General features: G+C 39.1%; 1 protein-coding gene across 1 annotated transcript; it reads left to right on the top strand.

The window, feature by feature from the left end:
• The first annotated feature begins 1,127 nt into the window (after window positions 1-1,127).
• Window positions 1,128-20,916, top strand: LOC148843797 (isocitrate dehydrogenase [NAD] regulatory subunit 1, mitochondrial). The gene is made up of 4 exons (XM_088957593.1): window positions 1,128-1,915; window positions 15,278-15,517; window positions 19,583-19,661; window positions 20,263-20,916. Exons 1-4 carry the CDS (start codon window positions 1,367-1,369, stop codon window positions 20,535-20,537), a joined length of 1,143 nt encoding a protein of 380 aa, XP_088813719.1. The 5' UTR covers window positions 1,128-1,366; the 3' UTR covers window positions 20,538-20,916.
• Window positions 20,917-22,382: the final 1,466 nt, after the last annotated feature.

Raw genomic sequence — 22,382 nt, forward strand, 5'->3', positions numbered from 1 at the left:
TCATCAAATTTGGTGATTTCAACACGAACACCCAAACCAAAATCTAACCAACTCACAAGTTACAACTTTAACAACGGAAGAACCTTTGTCAGTTTCAGCAGTCTTCTGTGACAGATTAAAATTGATCAACGACTCTAGTTGCAATCTAAATGAACCATTACGATTGGTGTTGATTGTTGAATGAAATTCTTATAAACCCATTCAATCCTATCACCTACAGCCACTGGATTTCGTTCTCCTTTCTCTTGCATTTTCTCTCTCTAGAAGTAGAGTTTAATTGTTGAAGAAGAGAGTTCAATTGTTCACTTGTTGGAACTTCTAATATTTATTATCTTGACTTCTTCCAAAAAAAAAAAAAAACAGAGGAATCGACTATGAAATCTATTAACTTCCAGGAAATCAGAGAAAATTGATGTAAAAGCCACCAATGTAGTAAGAAGTCATCGGTGTCTTAGATTGTTGGTTGGATTTACGAGTTCAAAGGTCATGGATGGAAAATAATTGAGATCGGATTTCACCATTGTAGTTGCTTGTCCGATGGAGTTCTTCAAGGTAGTCTTCAAAGTGTATGAACGACGAGGCTTGTTTGATAAGAAAGAATATAAAAGTTTACTTCGATAGACTTTTACAGTTATATCAATGGAAATTCTGACATATCCACAATTTTACATCGATTTTGACAACATATTTATAGCATAAACAAACAGTGAAAAAACTAGACCTAGGATGGCAATTTTCCCGGTTCGTGTGGAGATCCATTCTGAATGGGGCAGGGATGGGAATGATATTTGCCCCGTAGGGACCCCAATCCCCACCCAATAAGATCCCCACTAATATATATGTATATGCATACGTAAATTTTAATTATTTTAAAATAAAATAAAAAACAAAAATAATTTAGTTAACATTATAAAAATTATGGAGAATGGAGATCCCCGCGGGATGGGGATTTTCGCCGGGATGGGAGAGGACCGTTGCCATTCCTAACTGAACCAAAGTAAATATTTACATCAAACCGGCCTTTGCATCATAAACAAACGCAGCCTTACAAACAAATCATAGGGGTAAAAAAATCATTTCATACTCTCGTTTAACAGTTTGAGAATAACACCCTAAATTCTAGGGTAGGTTTTACCGTTTCAGGTAATACGCGAAAATATAGAGGGTGGCTTTGTAAATGAACCTAAAGTCGAAGCTTAGGACGGCAGTAGAAGTGGAGAGAGAGAAGAAGAGGGCAGGAGAGGTCAGCTGTTAACCAGTTCAAACAGAAAAATAAGGCAGGCGGAAACGCAACCGAGGAAAAATCACAAACAAATAGCGGCACCATCCATTCTACTTTTGTCAACAGAGAAGTACTTCTCTATCCATGGCTAGAAGAACCCTACCAATTGTGAAGCAACTCCTTCATAGCTCAAGAGGGTCTTCATCCGATCATCTGATTGCAAGGTTAGGTTTATCATGTCTCGAGTCGAAGAGAACTGTAACCTATATGCCCCGGCCCGGTGACGGTGCGCCTAGAGCTGTCACCCTGGTTCCAGGCGATGGGATTGGACCTCTTGTCACGGGTGCTGTCGAGCAGGTCATGGAGGCAATGCACGCTCCAGTGTATTTTGAGAGATACGAAGTTCATGGGGATATGACGAAAGTTCCACAGGAGGTGATTGATTCGATCAGGAAGAACAAGGTCTGCTTGAAGGGTGGTTTGGCCACTCCAGTCGGAGGAGGTGTTAGCTCATTGAATGTTCAGTTGAGGAAGGAGCTTGATTTGTATGCATCGCTTGTGAATTGTTTCAATCTACCTGGGCTGCCCACGAGACATGTAAATGTTGATATCGTTGTAATTAGGGAGAATACGGAAGGAGAATATTCGGGGCTCGAGCATGAGGTCGTTCCTGGTGTCGTCGAGAGCCTCAAAGTAATCCTTTTGATCTATGTGCCGTTTTCGTTCAATTTTTTGTTTGTTCCTTTAATTTCTTTATTTCGTCTTTTTTCCTAGTCTGTCTCGGTCTTGATTCTTAATCTTCTAGTTTATGCATCTTTTGGCATTGATGCGATCTATCTATCTAATACAGTTAGAATTGATTGGGGCTGATCTTTAGAATCTTAGATGGCCTTGGTATAGAATTGGAAGTCATATGCTATGCAACCTCTTTTTTGTTCCCCCGTCATTTTCATCACAAGAACTTTTAAATCCATCAATAACTTGAATTGATAGTTAAAATCCCTTGAGGGAGATTGATTTCTGAATTTCTTTGATGCCTTCTCTTCTCTTTCATGATTGTATTTATTTTGTTTTCATTCTCATGATAACAACTGACTACAATACTTGCTTTTGTTCTGTTACAACGATTTGTTCAACTTGCTTTTCGGTTATGGCTGATGTGGCTTCTTGCTGACACGGCCTCTTTGTGTTTACTTGACTAACAACTTTCGGTTGTAAACAGTCCCCCGTCCTTAAAAGAGACCTTGCACTCATGGTCTAAATTTGGGAAACGATTCTGGAGATTGAGATAAGGTTCCCAAGTAGCATTGGTTTCTGGAAGATGAGCTCAGACTACAAGAGCTTCTGGTATTACATGATTTCCTTTATGTACCCAGTGAAAATTGATAATGTGTGCTAGTTCTGTTTGGAGCTGTCCATCCTCTGAAAGTGGTGGTAATGTGGAGCATGTAACAGCCCTAGGCTTGGGCCATTTCTTAAGCACCGAGATGTGAAAAGCGGTGTGAAGTTTGGATTTTGGTGACAGATCCAGCTTGTAGGTCACTGCTCCAATCTTGGCAGTGATCTGAAATGGGCCGAAATATTGTGGGCTAAGTTTATTCTAGCCATAGCCTGCTACTGAAACTTGCTGAAATGGTCATAGTTTAAGAAACACCCTATCACCTACTTGATAGTTGCATGATCTATGCTGCTTGTCATAGACCTGTTTCATCCATTGCTGCCTATAGCAGATGGGCCTGTAGTTCTTGTAGTATGGCATCATGCTGAAGAGTAGATCCTCCAAGGCTGCTATTGCAGTGGTGCCCTTCTCATATGGGAGAAATACAGGTGGATCGCAACCATATAAAGCTTGGAAAGGTGTCATCCTTGCTACATTGTTGTATGTAGTGTTATACCACCATTCAGCCTAGTGCATCCATTTTACCCACTGTTGTGGTCTATCTCCTGTGAAACATCACAAGTAGGTCTCAAGACTGCGATTGACCACCTCTGTCTGTCCATCTGTTTGAGGGTGGTAAATCGTTGACTTGAGAAGCTTAGCTCCCTGAAGGTGAAATAATTCCGTCTAGAATTGACTCATAAAGACTAGATCACGATCAGAAGCAGTGGAGCTAGGGAGTCCATGAAGGCGCACAATTTCTTTAATAAAAACATAAGCCACGGAAGCTGTGGTAAATGGATGAGAGGGGTGAAAAGTGACCATATTTAGTAAGTCAGTCCACTACAACAAGGATGGTTGTTTTCCCAAGATAAGAAAGTAAACCCGTAATTAAATCTATAGAGATATCTTGCCAAACTTGTGTGGGTATTGACAATGGTTGTAACATTCTCATTGGCGTTCTGGTATTAGTCTTGTACTGTTGACAAGTGAGGCATTCAGCAATGACTTTCTGAATGTAGGTGTGCATTCCCTTCCAAAGCAATGTTGTTTGTTTTTGAGTGTGAAGGACCCCAGAGTGCATTCTTAAGGGAGAGGCATGGAATTCCAAAAGCTTGTTCAAATGAGGAGAGTGGGCCGATATACATAACTTGTTTTTGTAGTACAATAGATCATCTTGAACTGAGTACCCCAAAGATGACAATGAAAGGAAGCTTCAAAGGCTACAACGGCCTTAAATTCGATGAGGCGCTGAAGATGAAGAAGAAAATTGCAGGTACCGCTGCAGGTTAACAATGGAGAGGTTAGAGGATAGGAAATCCAGATGATCTTGGCATTGGAGGAAGCAAGGTTTAAAATGTCGATGTTGATGGAAATGTTGCTTACCAAAATATAGGACATATGTCAGAAATGTCGGACATTGTGGAAATATTATGAAATATGTGGAAATTTGCAAAGATATTTTGTAAAATGATAAAAGAAGCATGAATACATATTTCTAGACTATTATGTTATTCCCAACCATTATATAAAGCTAAGAAACTAAGATCATTAACAAATCAGTAAATGATGATTTACTGATTTATTATGCATTTTGATGTTTTTACAAGGTTATCTGATATTTTTCTTTTCTTATTTTTAATTCTGATTTATTATAAATTCTAATGTATTTATTTCACACTAGTAAATAGAAATACATTTATTCTGATTTTTCAAATATTAAAGTTATAATACATTATGTTTTATTATAAATTTAATAAACTGATTCTCCTTTTTGTAGTATTAAGGTTATGTTAAATTCTGATTTCTTATAAAACTTAATGAATTTATTATGATTTTTAGTACTAAATTTATAATAAATTATGATTTAGTATAAAATTTATTAGATTTATTCTGATTTTTTATATTAAATGTAGAATATGATTTATTATAAAATTTAATAAACATTTTCTGATTTTAATAAATATTTTAAAAAATACTAACTAGTTAATATTTTATTACTTGAAAAATATTTTATGTTTTGTATTATAAAGTAATTAATTTATTCTTTTGTTTTTATATTTTGTTAATTATTTTTTATAAATATTTTGTTTGAAATATTAGATTTATGTTTTGTATTTTTTATAAATATTTTTTATTATTTGGACCGATTTGGTCGACATTTCTGAAATATAGGAAATGTCGACCGAAATAATGTAATTTTTATATTACCATCCATTTTCATGTCGGTGAGTCTCGATATCGACATATGTCGGGTGACATTAGCGACATTTGGTGACATTTGAAACCATGGGAGGAAGGTAGGGCAAAGTGTTCTCTTTAGTCCCAGTCATCGTTGGCAGGAGGGAGTTTGGGTCCTTTTTGCCGCCAATTGAAGTTCCGTCAGAGAGTGACATTAGAAGACAAACCATCGAAGTTCATAGGCACACTGGAATCCCCTGTTCATCCTTCGGCTTAGTGGGTGGGATTTTCAAATTTCAAACCGAAGTTGAGCTCTTTAGGCGTTATGGGAAATTTTAAGCTTGACCTATTTCCGTTTTGGGGACCGGTTCGCCCCTTATGAGTTAAGTCGATTTTGTGTTATGGCCCACCCAAAAGCCAATAGACGGGCTTGGGCCCCCCTAGAGTTGCGTTGAAGCCTTGCTCTTCTAACCTCTCCAAACATCTAATACCCTTGAGTTCCATCTGGTAGAGGTTCGAGTCAATCAAAGGTCCTTCTCTTGATCCCTCCAACTGTAGTGGAGTCCAAGAAATTTCCAGTCTCAAGTGTATTGGTAGGTAGTAGCTAGGTTCGACATCTTTCTTGTTCCAAGGTGAGTCTAATCTGACAGGTGACCCAGAGAGTGAGCCTCTTGTCAATGTACAAGAAGATGAAGCAAGACATGTGCAGGATGTTGTAGCAGACCAGGTGGATAAAGCGACATGCCTTGGAAAGTTTCTCGGGGTTTCCTTTTCGGCTGATCAAGAGTCAAATGCTTGGGAGTGGCTTAAAGTTAAGTTTGCTGATGAGGTGAAGATCCTTAGCCCTTAGGATGATTCCTGTTTCTGGTTGGATGAAGAATCAGAGGCAGAAATTTCGTGGTTGGATTACTCTTCTAGCTCTTTGGTATTTCCCTTTGGAAGTAGAAAGTCCAAATTGCTGGCAGACTACTATGATGTGAAGGTGGTTAGTCCTCCCTCTCGTGAGGTTTGATGCACCTGAGGGAGAGGTAGAAAAGGAAGAAGTAGGAATATCTCGCTGTACTAGGGGTGTCGTCTTCCTTGCTCTCTTGTTTGGTTCTGGTCCTTAGCAGTTTGGTGTTATCTGTGTTTCGCTTTGTTCTAGGTGGCGTGTAGGTGTTTCATTTGTTTTTCACCTGTGACCTGGCATAGTGGTTTTTTTGGGTTGGGGTGGCGTTTTGGACTTGCCGGGTTGAATTATGTTTCTATCAAGTATTTCCTTTTGTTTTTCAATTTCAAATTTCTGGAAATGTGATTAACAATATGGCCTTACATTTATTGGTGCTGCACTTAGCATGAGTGGGATGTGGTAGTCGTGTTGCTGTTGTGGGGGCAATCCTTTTGGTTCTTCAATGACACTCGTGTACTATTTAAGGAGCTGTTGGAGCTGGTTGTGGTAATCCTCGGGTTCCTTGGCCTGGCTGGTTCTGGCTAGTGTTGGGCTGGTCTAACTAGAACTGAGTTGCATGAAGATGGGTTGGCTAAGACCCCCAACCTGTTTGGATAAATGTGGCTAGACTGATGGGTCTAGGCCCTTTTACAATCTGTCCTTGTAGATGAATTGCTGACCCACCCATGTGGAAGTCCATAGTCAAGCGAGCCCAATTGCAGAGAACAGGTCCTAATTGCTTCAACTACCCAATCTCTAGAACACATAAGTCCCACTAAATTCAAGTGGGTACAAATCTACTAATTGACCTTTGTGCTTGCACATATACTATCACAAGGCAAATTGCTTCCATTTGCTACATGTATAGTGAATACTGATCTGAACTGTAACTCTTAACTTTCTTACCAAGGTCTGAGTTACAAAATTGAGAATGCTGCCATTGACTATCAAGATTGATATGTGGCGGCCCTGGACCAGTCCTTCCACTCTCATTGTTTGGGTAGAAGCAAGGCTGTGAGAGCTCGTAAGGAATAAGGATATTTTTGCGGTAGTCTTTGATCAGTGATCTATCCCCTGATTGCAGGTTGTTTCCTCACTGTTATTGGAATTTTCTTCATATTCTTGGGTCTTATAGACATGGCCTTGCCCAAACTTTTTATCACAATTATAGCAGAGACCTTCGTCTCTGTGGGCTTGCATTTCGGCCCAAGTTAATTTTTTGAATGAAAAGTTTGGGCTTGGGCCGAAGCTATTAGGCCTTACCAAAATCCCTTCTTTGTTCTAGGTAGGGGGTTTGAACATGGGTCCCACTTGCCTATTAACTCGTCTTGACCGAATCGGTTTTTCTTCATACGGTCGAGCTAAACTACGATGTCAAGCACAGAGGTGGATTGCATAGCTCTTACCTCAAATTGAATTTCTTCCTTTAGGCTGTCAACGAAGCTTTTGACCAGTGCTCTTTCTAGCCAGCCTTGGACGCACACTGCTAATCTTTCAAATTCCATTTGGTATTCTTGGACTGGTCCTGTTTGACATAGCTTCACCATTTTCTCATCAAAATCTTCGAAGGTCGATGTTCCAAATCGAATGCTTAAAGCATCCACGGAATCCAACCAAGAAACTTGAGGATGTCCTTGCCAGTACCTCTGGTACCACAGGATTGCCTCACCATCAAGATGTGTAGGCGCAAGTGCGAATCAATCTTGGCCTGGTGTATCGTTATAATCGAAGTAGCATTTTGCTTGGAGAAGCCATGAGGTGGGGTCTCCTCCTGAGAAGATTAGGAAATCCACATGATGAACCCTAGGATAATCATTCGAAGGAAAGGCAAAATGAAAAAACGTAAGTTTACTTTCACAGGCTTGTTACTTGTCAATTTTTTCCTTTCATCTTTGCTTCCCAATGCTTCCATTTTTCAAATGTCAAAGGTTAGCTCCATATCCAGTCCAACCCTCCCAAGACCCTGGATAGCCAAAACTAAAATTGGTTGAAAAGTGAAAAACACTAGAAATTCTCCAAGTAAGGAAGGCAATGAAGAAAAGAAAAGAAAAGTGAAGGACTCCCATCTTATGGTACTGGAAGAGTCTCCTTCAATCAAAAAGTTCATCGCAGTAGAGAGGTTCGCCGACCGGTTGTCACTTGTCTCAATAACTAGGTCAAAGAAGAATGGAGAGCTTTGTTTAGGCAACAAAATGGAGAAGAGTACTTCAGTTGGAGAAGAAGAAGATCCTTATGGAGGAAATAACAAACATGGGGAAGAAGCTTTTGAAAATAAGAGACGACCGACGAGCAACGATTGTAATGGGCTCAGAAGTGGTGGATTGGTTTAAAGGTTTTATAGATGGTCTACTATTTGCAGAAAGAATACAAGGATGGGAAAATGAAATGACAAACAATGGGAAGAGATTTATAGTAGAAAATAGAAGGAATAGAAATGGAGGATTTATTTTATTAACAGAGTTCTTTGGCAAAGGGAGAAAACAATTAGTATGCTTACTGGAGGGACAAGCTAAACAGGGGTGGAAGATGATTGCAAGTGCACTTGATGAGTTCAACTAGAAAAAATGGGAGCTCTTGAATGATGAAGAGCAAACTCTGAGGAAAGAGCAAAAATCAGGGGAGGTAAGTGAGAGTTTAATTGGGAAAACATACCAATCAAAGCAAACTAACTAGATTACTCCCACAAGAGTACTCTCAACAGATACCAGTTTGAAAATAATGTGGGATGGAAGAAGCGTGGACTGGGTTAAGAGGAAAATCGTGAAAGTAAAAAAAAAAGTTGAGGATTGGAAAGAAGTATTGCAAATCTTGCTGGAGATGCTTCAGCCAAAGGAGAAAATCACGCTTATCCCGTTTGATAGAGTAAGGCAATTCTTGACATGGCCGAACTTTAGACCGAGAGCAGAATCCTAGAAACCAAACTTGGCCAGATTGTAGTGGAAAATTGGTTGCCCTCTTGTAATGAATTGAATATCTCTCAAAAGACCATAGTTATCAAGATTCTAGGAGTACCTTTTAACCTCTAGTAGGAACACATCTTCCACAAGATAGTAGTGGTTTGTGGTGGTGTATTGGAAGGGTTTTGCATGCAAAATCTTCAAGCGGCAAAACTCAAAGCGGTAGGGAAAAAATTCCAAGAACTTTGGACATCTTTGCCGATGACTGTTGGAGAACGGTGTGGTAGGTGTTGGAAGTCGAAGCAAGACTGTGGAATAGTTCGGAGGAAGAAGAAGACGTTGACGTGGATTGTTGGAGGCCATGTGTCAAGTATTGGGTGGACCGCTTGAAAGGTCAAGTTGACCAGGAGTTTCTGGAAGATGAAAAGTCGGGTAATAGCCTAAAGGAGGACTCTTTGCCATTTAAGGGAGATTTTTTGAAAAAATTTGAATGGGATCCAACGACCCAAAGGAAATCCTATGCTGAGGTGCTGCGATTGAGACAAGGCACAATCGGGCCATCACGCGCCTATTTTACAAATGAAAAGTCTGATCCAGGTTTACTTAAGCCAGTCCAAGTTGGGTCACGTGACCCTTTAAAAAATCATGCCCAAAGGTCTGTTGCGCATGTCGGGGACGATAATCGTGGTCTATCATCGTCCCCCTCGATCTCTCTTTGCTCCTCTCCCCCAAACGGGTATGACAAATAGAGGTATCCCCCCTCTCTTTCTTAGGCAGAATGCGCCTCATCCATGCAAGGAAAGGAACTACAGTGGAGGACAGCGGTTGAAGAGAACTCCACAACCCCTGAAAAGCCGAACCCTTGGTACAATGGGGACTCGCAAGAGGACTCTGAGGATGACTCAGACTAGGAGGATTTGAGAGATGTGGAAGAGGATTAAGTGAATCATCGGTCGAGTATAGGTAGCCTCAACTCAATAAAGGCTTGTAATTTCACACGCCTTGAGGTCTTTGGAACTAAACTCCTCTTTAGTGAAGAAGCTAGTACGGAATTTTTGGAACTATAGGAATCGGGGGATGGTGACTCTACTACGGAAAGTGGAAGGTCTTTAGATGATTCTTAGAGAGAGGAGAAAGTAGAAACAAGTCAAGAACAAAGGCAGGGTAGTAGTTTTGAGGAGATGGATTTCCACTACAAACTAAACGTGGAACCACTTAAGGAACAACTCCCCCTAGCTGCACGGGTGGTTATTGAACCTGAACTCGAACCATCAGGGATTGTACTTGGAGTGGTCGATGGAAACCAAGATCAGGATCAAGGAGTTTCTTCCCCCCTTCCCCTCACTCCCATCCTTTCTTCCTCCCCTCTTTCCTTTCAAAACTCAATTGATATTGGTCCTTGTAGTAATCCTCGGCCTTTGGTTTTTGCAGATCCAATTGTTGAAACATCACCGGTGGCGGATAATGACCCTTGTGCGGTAGGAAAAGAAGATGGGTGAGGAGATAAGGACAAGGAGAGGGAAGTAATCCTGAATGTGGCTCAATAGAAGGAATCTGAGAAGGAAGAAGGGGGAAATGGAACTATTGTAGGCATAGAAGAAAAGGGGAAGGAACTTGGTGTGTTACATGAGAAAGAAGATGATTGCAAAGAAACACCCAAACTAAAAGGGCAGGAACAAAAAGAAGCTAGTTGAAAGTTCACCAAAGAAAGGTCTATCTTAGAAAGGAGGTAGGAGATGATAAAAAAACAAAAAGGAAAATGAATGAGGTGGAAAAGCTAGCCTGTGGAGTGAAGATAGTAAACAAGAAGAGGGAGGAAAAGAGAGGAGACTAGGACTTGGAAACAGGGAAGGGTCTAGACAAAAAAGTGGAGTGAAGATTCTTTGTTGGAATGTAAGAGGGTTAGGGAGTGCAAAGAAGAGGAGAACCATTAGGAATGTGATAAGAACTGAGAGACCATTAATAGTCATGCTCTAGGAAACAAAACTTTCGGATTTGGATGGAATATGGATAAGAAGTATCTGGAGTAGTAGCAGGGGTCTAAGTTGGTCTTTTGCCCCATCTCAGGGTGCCTCATGTGGTATCCTTACAATTTGGACAAACGAGGAAGTTGATTGTTAGGAGGAGTTGATAGGACAATACTTAGTATCAATAAAAGCCAAGAAGATGAGTGATGGAAGGGATTGGGTGCTGACCAATGTGTATGGCCCGAACTCTTATAGAGAGAGGGATACCTTTTGGGAGAGCTAACTGGAGTTAGGGGCCTTTGTGAGGGACCATGATGTTTGGGAGGGGATTTCAATGTGATAAGGTACACAAATGAGACAAACAACCCCAATCAGTCCATAACAACAAGTATGAGACACTTCAACTCCTTGATTGAGTCCCTAGAACTAAGAGAACCTACATTGTTACAAGCCTCTTTCACCTAGTCAAATCTTCAGGAAAGTCAAGTGGCTTAAAGCTGGATAGGTTCCTTTTCTCCATTGATTGGGAGGAGTTGGGGGGAAACTTAACACTGAAAGCCCTTCCTAGAGTAACCTTGGACCATTGCCCCCTAAGTCTTTACCAAGAAAACCTTATTGGAGGCCCTACACCCTTTAGATTTGAGAATATGTGGCTAGAAGTTCCAAACTTTTTGCAAAAGGTAAACAATTAGTGGTCAAAAGGTGGAATAAGGGCTAGAGAGAAAGGGGTGAGATTCTCAAAGAAGTTGAAAGGATTGAAGGAAAAGGTCAAGGAGTGGAACAGAGAAGAATTTGGAAAACTTGAGGTCATAAAGGAGGAAATAGCTAAGAAAATAGAGGAATTGGACCAAAAGGAAGCCTGTAAAGAGTGCGGGCTAGTGGACAGAGCTGAAAGATGGAACTTAAAAGTCAATAAGAGGAAATCCTGAGGAAGGAAGAAGTTTCTTGGAGACAAAAATCAAGGTGTAAATGGCTTTTGGAGGGGGATAGAAACACCGGATTTTTCCACTCACTAGCAAACAAGAGAAGGAAAAATAAATCTGCGGTATCGAAGTGGAGGGAAGAGTAATAAACTCAAAGGAGGAAATTAAAAGGTGCTTTGTTGATCATTTCAAGTCAATCCTTGCCTCCTTTGTTGAAAGCAATTTGGAATTGGGAGAATTATTGTAGGATAGAGTGCTAGAATCCAAAGCTGCCCTCTTAGAAAGAGCTTTCAATGTAGAGGAGGTCCATGAAGCAAATTTCTCGATGGATAGATCTAAAGCTCCGAGGTCGGATGGTTTCTCAATTACTTTCTATCAAGATTGTTGGGAGATCTTAAAAGATGATTTAATGGATGTCTTTGTTGAATTCCTTTAAAAAGGGAAATTCTCTCCAGGAGCAAATGCAACTTTTATTGCTCTAGTGCCAAAAAAGAAAGAGGTCAAAACCCCTAAGGATTATAGACCGATAAGTCTTGTGGGTAGCATGTATAAGATCATTGCTAAAGTTCTAGCTGGTCGGTTAAAGACTGTCTTGCCCTTTGTTATTTCTCAGAACCAAGGAGCTTTTGTAGAAGGAAGACAAATAGTGGATCAAATCTTAGTGGCAAATGAATGTGTGGCAGCTAAAAGAAAACAATGTGGAAAAGGTTTGATTTGTAAATCGAACCTAGAAAAAGCTTATGATATGGTGGATTGGTCTTTCTGTTGAATCTCATGGAAAAGATGGGTTTAGAAGAAATATGGAGACTATGGATCAAAGGATGTATTAGTTCTGCACATTTTTTTGTCCTTTTAAATGGGGTAGCAAAGGACTTCTTCCCGGCTAAAAGAGGACTGAGACAAGGTGATCCCTTATCCCCATTTTTGTTTACCTTTGTTACTGAGGTTTTGAGTAGGCAAATCATCAAGGCTGACCAAGAAAATTAGTTTAAAGGTTGGAGGATTGGTAATTCAGAGGTGGTGGTGTCTCATTTGCAATTTGGTGATGATATAATAATTTTCTGTAAGAGTTGTGATGAACCTAGTTTGAGGAATCTGAAAAATTTGGTGGATAAATTTCAGCAAGCCTCAAAACTAAAAGTGAATTGGGGAAAAAGCTATGTAGCTGGAATAAACCTAGGAGAGGGTGACATCCAAGCCATGGCAAATTTGCTAGGTAGTGAAGTGAAAAGATGGCCTCTAGAATAGCTAGGTATGCCCTTGGGGGGAAACCCAAAAGTTGAAAGCTTTTGGAAGCCAGTTTTAGATATATTCACAAAGAAGTTGGAAATGTGGCAGAGAAGTTATATTTCCTTGGGGGGAAGAATCACTTTGATAAAATCCACCCTAGCAAACTGCCCACTTTATTTCCTCTCCACCTTTAAGATCCCAGTGAAAATAGCAAGGAAGATGGAGAAGATAATGAGGGATTTTTTGTGGGAACCCAATGATGAAAAGAGGGATCATTTAGTGAAGTGGGAGCTAAGTTTGTAAACCTAAGGAGTGAGGTGGCCTAGGTATTGGGAACATTTTAAAGAAAAATATGGCCCTTCTATGGAAATGGCTGTGGAGATTCCCTTGTGAAGAAGATAAGTTGTGGCACAGGGTAATTAAAAACATTCATGGTGAAGCAGAAAACGGCTGGGATGCAAAACTAGCCTCCAATGCAGCTCCAAATTCCCCTTGGAAGGCAATCTTTGAGGTACTACCAACCTTTCTTCACTTTATCTGTTTTGATGTTGGGTATGGCAATAAAGTTTTATTCTGGGAAGATCTACGGGTTGGGGATTTGCCTTTTAAGGTTAAATTCCCCGACCTCTACTCTTTGTCAAACCTTAAAAACAAACTTGTTGCTAGGGTTGGCATGCTTTCAGATTTGGGTATCTCTTGGGACTTTGGCTTCAGAAGGGGGCTGAGGGAAAATGAATGTGAATCTCTATTGCTCTTGATCTCAACCCTAGAGAAGGTCTACTTAGACCAAACTACAGCTGATAGTAGAGTTTGGTCCCCAACTCCTGATGGTTTATCTTCTTGTGCCTCTTTCTTCAGTTTGCTCACTCACTCTAATCCTTTGGGGGTGAACTTCCTAGTGAGAGAAATCTGGTGTAAACCGATCCCTCCTAAAGTACAAGCCTTCTGTTGGGAAGTGTTCCTAGGGAAGGTAAACACTTGTGATGTGCCTCTCTCCTAATATGTGTGTCCTTTGTAAGGATTGTATGTTCTCTCTTTGGATGCAGATGAGCTTCCCCATAGGATGTAGTAAGTCTATTCAACCCTTCTTTCTTGAGGCAACATAAGAAAAGAGGAAAGTGCTTATGGAAGGCAGCAAGAGCTGCTGTGGTATGGACTATATGGGAGGAAAGAAACCAAAGACTCTTCTTTGAAAAAAGTAAATCAAAGGAGGAAGTCATTGAAGCCATAAAAATCAGAACTGCACATTGAGTGATGACCATGGAACTATTCAAAAACTTCTCCATGAATGACATTCTAAGAAACTGGACTGAAGTAGCACAAACAGATGTACCCAAAGAACTTGTGAGAGCGAAATGAAAGCCACTTGCACTGAACAAACTAAAACTAAACTTTGATGGGAGTTCCTTTGGTAACCCGGGAGGGGCAGGTATAGGGGGTGTGATTAGGAATCATCTAGGAGAAGTTGTGGCACTCTTCTCAGGACCAATAGGTATTGGTGACTCAATACATGCTGAACCTCTGACTCTACTTCAAGGTTTAAAGCTGGCAGAGCAGATTGGAACAACAGATTTAGAAATAGGAGACTCACTACTGGTCATTTCTTGGGCAAAACACATCACTTCAGCACCCTAGAAGCTCAAATTTATCTATAGAGAAATTGACATACTTGCAAGGAGGTTCAACTCTCAGTTTGGTTGGGTCAAAAAGCTGCAAATGGGTTGGCGGATACCCTAGCAAAACAGGGGCAAATAGATCTACCTTATACTGGGCAGAATTGTAACTGTTTGTGTTTGTAGATTGGGTTAATGCAGTGCTGCAATCTAACTATTGTAATTCAATATTTCTGTTATTAATAAAAGTCTTATTTGCTGATCAAAAACAAAAAAAAAAAAGATTGGGAAATCCATGTTTGCCGGTCGGGTTGTTCCAGTTCCATTCCGGTGGCTGTTTCTGTTGCTGCATTCTTCTGGATCTTCCCTGTTTTCATTCTGTGGCATACAATCAATCTTGCTCAGAAGGGCAGCAAAGCTTTCTTTGCTTTCTTTGATGTCTGTAGACATCTGGTGGATTTTCACCTCCACCTTATCTACTTGAACATCCACCCTGTCGTCCTTGTATTGGGCATTCTGGCTTTGATACCAAAAATGTTAGGAACCTGCCTAACTCAGGGCTTCAACGAGGGAGCCAGCCTCCATGGGTAAGAGAGAGAGAAAGAGAGAGGGAGAAAGGATTGATTTCTAAATTTCTTCGATGCCTCTTCTCTTTCCTGCTTGTATTTATTCTGTTTTCATTCTCATGGTTACAATTGACTGCAATACTTGCTTTTGTTCTGTTACAACAATTTGTTCGACTTTCTTTTCGGTTATGCTGATGTGGCCTCTTTGTCTACACTTGACTAACAATCCTCGGTTGTGTAGAGCTCTCAACATCTTTTCTTGTTTCTTTACTGACTTTATTTATCTTTTCAAAGTTTTAGAGAGGTTATAAATACTTATTTGGAATTGCCTTGTGGAGGATTATTTCTTTTCTCATACAGCCCTTTTGCTAGGTAATAACAAAGTTTTGCTCAGAGCGCATTGCAAAGTATGCTTTTGAGTATGCTTACCTCAACAATCGAAAGAAAGTGACAGCTGTACACAAAGCCAATATTATGAAGCTAGCAGATGGTCTTTTCCTAGAATCTTGTCGTGAGGTTTCAACAAAATATCCTGGAATAAAGTACAATGAGATTATTGTTGACAACTGCTGCATGCAACTTGTCTCAAAGCCTGAGCAATTTGATGTAATGGTATGTGACCTTGTAATTCATTTGACTGTGTATATCCATATATTTTCATGTTGATTGGTCTCCCTGTTTTGATGTTCTTTTTTTATTTGAAAATTGTCATCCCTTATCTGTTTGCATTCTCAGATGTCAAGATAGTTAAACATTTATAAGCTAGGTTTAGACCTTATTTCTCTCTGATAGGTTGACATTTATTTTTCAATGTGCTTGGCAATCTGTTTGTGCTGTATTTGATACATCATACTGTTGATATTCTCTGATGTAAGGTTATTCTACTTAGGAAGGACTAGGAATCTGTGATGAGGAGACCAATTTCTTGTGAACATTCTTTTACTAAGGCATGCAGGCAATATAAATTTAACTCCAGAACATGTGAGATGTAAAGAGAATGTACTATAGAAAGCCATCATTTTTGATAAATAATAGAGTTCCATTTCATTAATATAAATAGGGTAAGTACAACAATGGTCCTGAATAGAGAGGTAGGATTACCTATCTTCCCACCCCTATTTGCCGCTTGCTTGGCTAAAGCATCAGCTAAGCCATTAGCTTCCCTAGGTACCTATTGAGTTATTATTGTAATTTCCCTTGTTATCCATTTGAGCTTTTGAAGAGCATCTCTCTGAGTCCAAGCAGCCTTCTTTTCATCCTTAAGCCAGCCAACCACCACTTGAGAGTTTGAGGATTTTCAAAAGAAAATGCTTCAAGGCTAAGTTTTCAAGGTTTGGAAGGAGAAGGATCCGCAACAAAGACCAAAAAAGGAACACTGAGGAGTGTGTTTGGAAAATTGTTAGATATAATAGCGCTGAGAAGAAGGTGCTCCCAAAGATCGAGGTCACTTGAAGCGATGGTGTTGAGAACTGAAGCTCTGTTAACCGCAAGTTGCTGTCCTTGACAAGTGCTTCAAGTACATTGTAAGGGTTTATCTGTGGCAAACAAGGAGGGCAATCAGCAGGTAGGTACGACTTTAAGTTTAGGTTTGGTTCATTTTGAGTCGAGCTTCAAGGAGTAATTCAGGAAAGGAGGAGGGATTTGGTGATTCAGGTGGTTGCACAGTTAGATGGGTGGAAAGAGAAGGATGAGGTAGACTTGGAGGAAAAGTGGTGGAAGATGTAAGGGGAGGTGGGAGTAGTGATTTAAAAGGTGTGCCTTAGGTGCATGCGAGAGGCGCATTTTAGGGTGTGCACCTCGCCTAGGTCCTAGGCGCACAGCCCTTTCAAAAGGTGCATACTTGGTATGCTCGATGCGCAAGGCATGTGCCTTTTTAAAATTTTACACTTTTTTGCTTTTTTTTGAACCTAGTGCCTGGTTCAAAAAAGCTCCGAAAGCCCCCCATTCGCTAATGTTGTACATTCATTCATTTTAATAAAATATCTTCTTAAAAGACAATTAAAGTTATAAAATCATTATTTTTTATGTGAAAATTAAGAATTTAAGACCCTAACATGAACTTGTTTGGGATTGCCTTGAGGGCAGTGGTACAAAGATGGCTCGTAAAACCAGGAATGCATATGGTTTACATCACTTTAGATACTTGAAGTAATGCAATCGAGGAAAAAAGAGATTGTGGATTTTACATGCTTGAAAATGCCTTACATGTTTGATTTTATTTTTAAATTTTCATTTGAATATGCTACATGTTATGTTTATGTATTTTAATTATAGATAATAGGTTTTCTAAAACATTTATTCTAAAATTTATGTTTATATTTTTTATTAATATTATGTTTAATATTTTTTTATTTTTTGGCTTTTTTTGAATTTTCTAACATTTTTTCTGATTTTTTAGCATTTTCTTTTGTATTTTTGCGCCTTTCTTCAAGGTGTGTGCCTTGCCTTGTGCCTCGGGTGCAAATTTCCCCTTGCACTTTTAAAACACTGGGTCGAAGTGCTAAAGAGGGAGATGGGGAGATAGGTGATAGGGTTGAAGATGGAAGCCTATAAGTGGTTGGTAAGGAAGAAGAGAATGATGCGGTAAGAGGCTATGAAGACTTTTCAAGAACCGAAGTGGTTGTTGGGAGGTTGGAAGTTGATTTGGGTTGGAAAAGGAGATTTGCAAATTTGGATGGACTTGGGAGTGAGTTGGAGGTGTGGAGAAACCTTGAGTTGCAAATAAGTTTCATTAGTGCATGTTACTAAAGTGTTTTCTAGAGTGAAAGGGGCCTTGTAGGGGATGGTCTAACAAACAAATTCAAGAGAGTTTATAATAAAAAGGAACGAAGTTCAGAGGTTCGATTAAGGAGATGGTTTCATTTAATGCATGCTACTAAAGTGTTTTCTAGATTGAACGACGAGGGCCTGGTAGGGGCTGGTCCAACAAACAAATTCATGAGAGTTTATAAGAAGAAGAAAGGAATAAAAAGTTCAGAGGTTCAATTAAGGAGATAGTTGAGAGTAAAGATTCCGATACTCAAGTGATAGATGGAGAGGTGACCCACTCGTTAGTGGCATCTGAGAAAAAGTTTCTTGGAAAATTGAATTCGAATATACCTCTATCTGAATTCAACTTGTTCCATTTGTATCCCTACTGTCATAGATTGGATTTCTTGCATGAGCTGAAAACTTTTTGCCCCCTTCTGCTTTTGAGAAAAAATCTTACTCAACCTTCTCAAACTTGAGCTGCTGTTTCTAGAAACATCAATTCACGGCTGATTTGAGAAGTCATTGAATTCCATAACCACAATTTAATAATAATTTTTTCTTGCTCCCATATCTCTAGGTTAGTATCATTCTTAGACAGAGACCTGTCAAGGAAATTGACCCCATCCAATTTTACCTTAGTAATTCGAAGGCTGGAATGCTCATCAATGTTCATTGTCAACATTCTTGGAGTTATAGTAGTAGATCATAAGTTAGAGGGTTCTTAGGCCTTCTCCAACCAGAACATGGTCCAGATGAAAGGAAATCAGGCCAAACATGGATCAATGAGAAAACAAACCAGCCAAAAACAATTTCTGATAGGGGAAATAATATATGACCAGAAAAAGATTCTAGAAGTTTCATTTTTCCTTCAAAATTCTGGACCCAATACCCATGCTTGGGTAAAAAAAGTGTGGTTCAACCTGTATAAACTTCATTCCTCAGATCTGTCTACAGGTCATCATAACCATGAAGACTTCTGATTTTCTTGATTTTCTGTAGAAGAAATTGCAGAAAGAATATCAAGACTCATCAGCTTCTAGTCACCACAAAAAATAACTATGAATCATCTTTGTCCACACAATAAAATTCCTTTGATCTGTCTTTATGACCTCCTTGGTATCATCTGGATGATCTGAGGCTGAAGAAGAGATTGAAAGATAGAGAAGAAGAAAATTGTATTCTGTCCTGAAGAATAGGTGCTGGCCTTGGTTGTTTCACCTCCTTAGTATTTCTACTTTGATAAAATTACAATAACACCCTTTCATGTGAAATGAGGGTGGGCCTTGGTGCAGCGGTTGGGTTCCTCCACTGCGATCTGGGTGGCCAGGGTTCAAATCTTGGAAACAGCCTATCTGTATGTGAAGGGGTAAGGCTGTGTAAATCTGTCACTCCTCAGACTCTGCATTGGTGGGAGCCTAGGCACTCCCCTCGGTTGTTTCTTGTATGTGAAAGGGTAGGGCTGTGTATATCTGTCACTCCTCACCTTTTCATGTGAAATACAAGAAACATAAACAGATATTTATTATATTTTGTTTTATTTGTTGGTTGTTTTATAAATATCTGTCATTATTGTCAACTAAAAATTATAGGAAATTTAAATGTTTAATGTTCGATGTTATAATGGGACTTCATTCTTTTGGGGTGTGGATTTTATGCCTAGGCACTCCCCTCGGTGAAAATGCCTAGGCACTCCCACATTGCCATCTAAAAAACTATGGTTTACAGAAAATCTGTATGTTGGATTTTTTTTCCTTTGTTTGAAACTTTCAACTCATCCAGTGGGGTTTAGTTAAACATTGGGTAGTATTCATAAATAATGCAATTTGTCCCGTAACTATTCTTTTACATTCATTTTGTCATGCCTAGCATATAGAGCAGCTATTGTTTCTTCAGCTAAACTAATAATTTCATTTGTACTTATTGCAGGTGACACCTAACCTTTATGGCAACCTGGTAGCAAATACAGCAGCTGGTATTGCTGGAGGCACTGGTGTCATGCCAGGAGGTAACTATAAACGAATTGCTATGAAATCCATCTCACATCTTCCTATGTTGTGATTGTCAATTATACTACTATTTACTAATTAGTTCGTTAACAAAGTTGTATTTGAATATTGTATGCCGTTCATTATATCATTTTGTTTATTTTTCTTGAAAGCTATCCATTGAGAGTTTTCAATAATTGTCCCATAAAATATCATGATGAATCAAGCCAAACCAATACAGTCAAGGCCATATGTAACATTTGAACCCACATTGTCCTTGTCTAGAATGGCTTAAGATCCAGTTAAGAAAAAGGATGGAATATGTATCACAGATCATTTCAGTTTTACTGCTATAGAATCATCTCAGTTTGGGTAGTGAACTTGTGCTCCAAATTTTAAGAAAACTGCATTTTCAACTTAGATGCTTAACCAGGTAAAATGCCGCAAGCATATGGGTGTGGTAAACCACTGATGTTAGAAGTCCAGCTATGTCCATTATTTCTTTTTGTGTGAATTCTTTGTACGCTATCTACAAATGCACTTTTGCATGCATGTTTTCCACTTCTTAGTAAATGCTTTTGTCCCCTAGTCATGCTGATACATGGCTCTCACTGTCCACAGGCAATGTGGGGGCTGATCATGCTATTTTCGAACAAGGTGCTTCAGCAGGCAATGTGGGGAATGAAAAGCTGGTGCAGCAGAAGAAAGCCAACCCAGTAGCCCTGCTTCTGTCATCTGCCATGATGTTAAGGCATTTGCAGTTTCCATCTTTTGCTGATCGATTAGAGACTGCTGTGAAGCGTGTCATCTCAGAGGAAAAATATCGGACAAAAGATCTTGGAGGGGGCAGCACAACCCAAGAAGTTGTTGACGCAGTAATAGCTAATCTGGGCTGATAAGAAGATTCCCCATATAATCTTTGTGCTCCCAAAAGATGTTTCAAGGCCCTGATTTTTTGAGCATTTGGCAATCTCATGATTTCTTGTCTTCCACCCTATTCATGTTTTCCAGCTGCTGCAGGGAAATTACAAATTGTCAAATATATAAATTTTTCTTTGAAATAATGTCCAGGTACTCTTTAAATAGATGCCATGAGAAGGCCCAAATAGAAGCCTCTGAAGAGGTATCTTATTGTGGTGATAGCAGTTGCATGACTTGTGTTGTTATCTATTGTAAAACCTTTATTGACTGTTGTAAAACCTACAAAGGTTTAAAATCTTGAGTGTTCACATTAAGTGGGTAAATTATATTTTTATTATCATCATCTTCATCTAAGCCTTGTCCCAACTTGACATCTACTGCATGAATCTTGTATCGCCAATACATTCTGTTTAGTGCCATATCCATTGTCAAATTATCAGTGACTACATCTTTTTTGGTCTCCCCCTAGCTCTTTTAGCTCCAACTTGCAATAAATCACTTCTAATGAGTGTTATGGGTGTTGCAGATGGTGTTCTATGCATGTTATTAAGCCAATTCAGTCTACTTTCTCATAGGTTTTTGCATATGACTTCATTTTTGACTTTATCCTTTGTAATTTTATCACTCATCTAAGCGTATGCATTTACTAATATAGTAAATGTGCTCAAATCTCTTGGGAAGATTTATTCTGAGGAGAAATTGAGTAATTTTAAGATCATTTCCAAATAAATGAGAAGTAAAATTTATAGCCATCCTGGAATTAAGAAATCAAAATACTCATCAAATGTAGGGGTGTCCATAAAAAACCGAACCGAACCGATAAAATCGAATCGCAAAATGCGGTTAATCGAACCGATTGATTTGGGATTTTTGAAAAACCGAAGGACTGGTTCGGTTTTCGGTTAACTTACAAAAAAATCGATTGGTATATATATTTTTAATATATGTCACATATTTTCTATGTATTTTATATATAAATATATATATTCATTATATATATAAGTATATATTTATATTATATTTACAATGAACTATTTATAAATATATTATATATATTATATATTTTTCAGATATTTATAATATATTATATATCATTTATTATTTATTATATAATATTATACATAATTTTGTATGATATATAATATAAATATAAAAAACTGAAAAACCGAAGAACCGAACCGGTCAAAAACTGAAACCGACAGACCAGTTAACCGGTGGTAACGGTTCAGTTTCGGTTTGAAGAATTGGAAAAACCGATTCCACTGGTTTGATTTACAAAAAAGTGCCATGGTTCGGTTAACCGAACCGTGGACACCCCTGATCAAATGGATAAGTTGATAGGATCTGTTCTCACATATGAGACCAGAAGAAATGGCAAAAGAAGAGGGCAACTACAAGAATATTTCCCTCCAAAGTACAAAAGATGAAAAGAGCTCTATACTGCTTTAGGTAATTGTGATCATACATTCAGCATAACATGCACCCTACATGCTCAGAAGTTTGCCTTGCACCTCAAACTTTGCCTCGCTTAATCGCGACCTTTCGGCATACAATTCAACCTCATGGTTATGACATCATTTAGCAACCCCTCCCTGATCTGCAAATCCACTAAATACACAAGGAAACACACATTGCACCTGGAGTTTATATTACTGTGCACCTAGAGTTTATATTACTGGTTGAAATATATGTATATTTCAGAATCCTCATTACATGAAATATGGCTACATATTTCTTGACCTCAGCTCTTCATTTTTTGCTTCATGATTCCTGTGACCACAGACAAGCTATGTCCGCCCGTGTTTCAACCAGGATGCTCT

The sequence above is a fragment of the Nelumbo lutea genome, chromosome 8 (assembly GCF_056320005.1).
Source record: "Nelumbo lutea isolate HS-2025 chromosome 8, American lotus-T2T, whole genome shotgun sequence".
NCBI lineage: Eukaryota > Viridiplantae > Streptophyta > Magnoliopsida > Proteales > Nelumbonaceae > Nelumbo > Nelumbo lutea.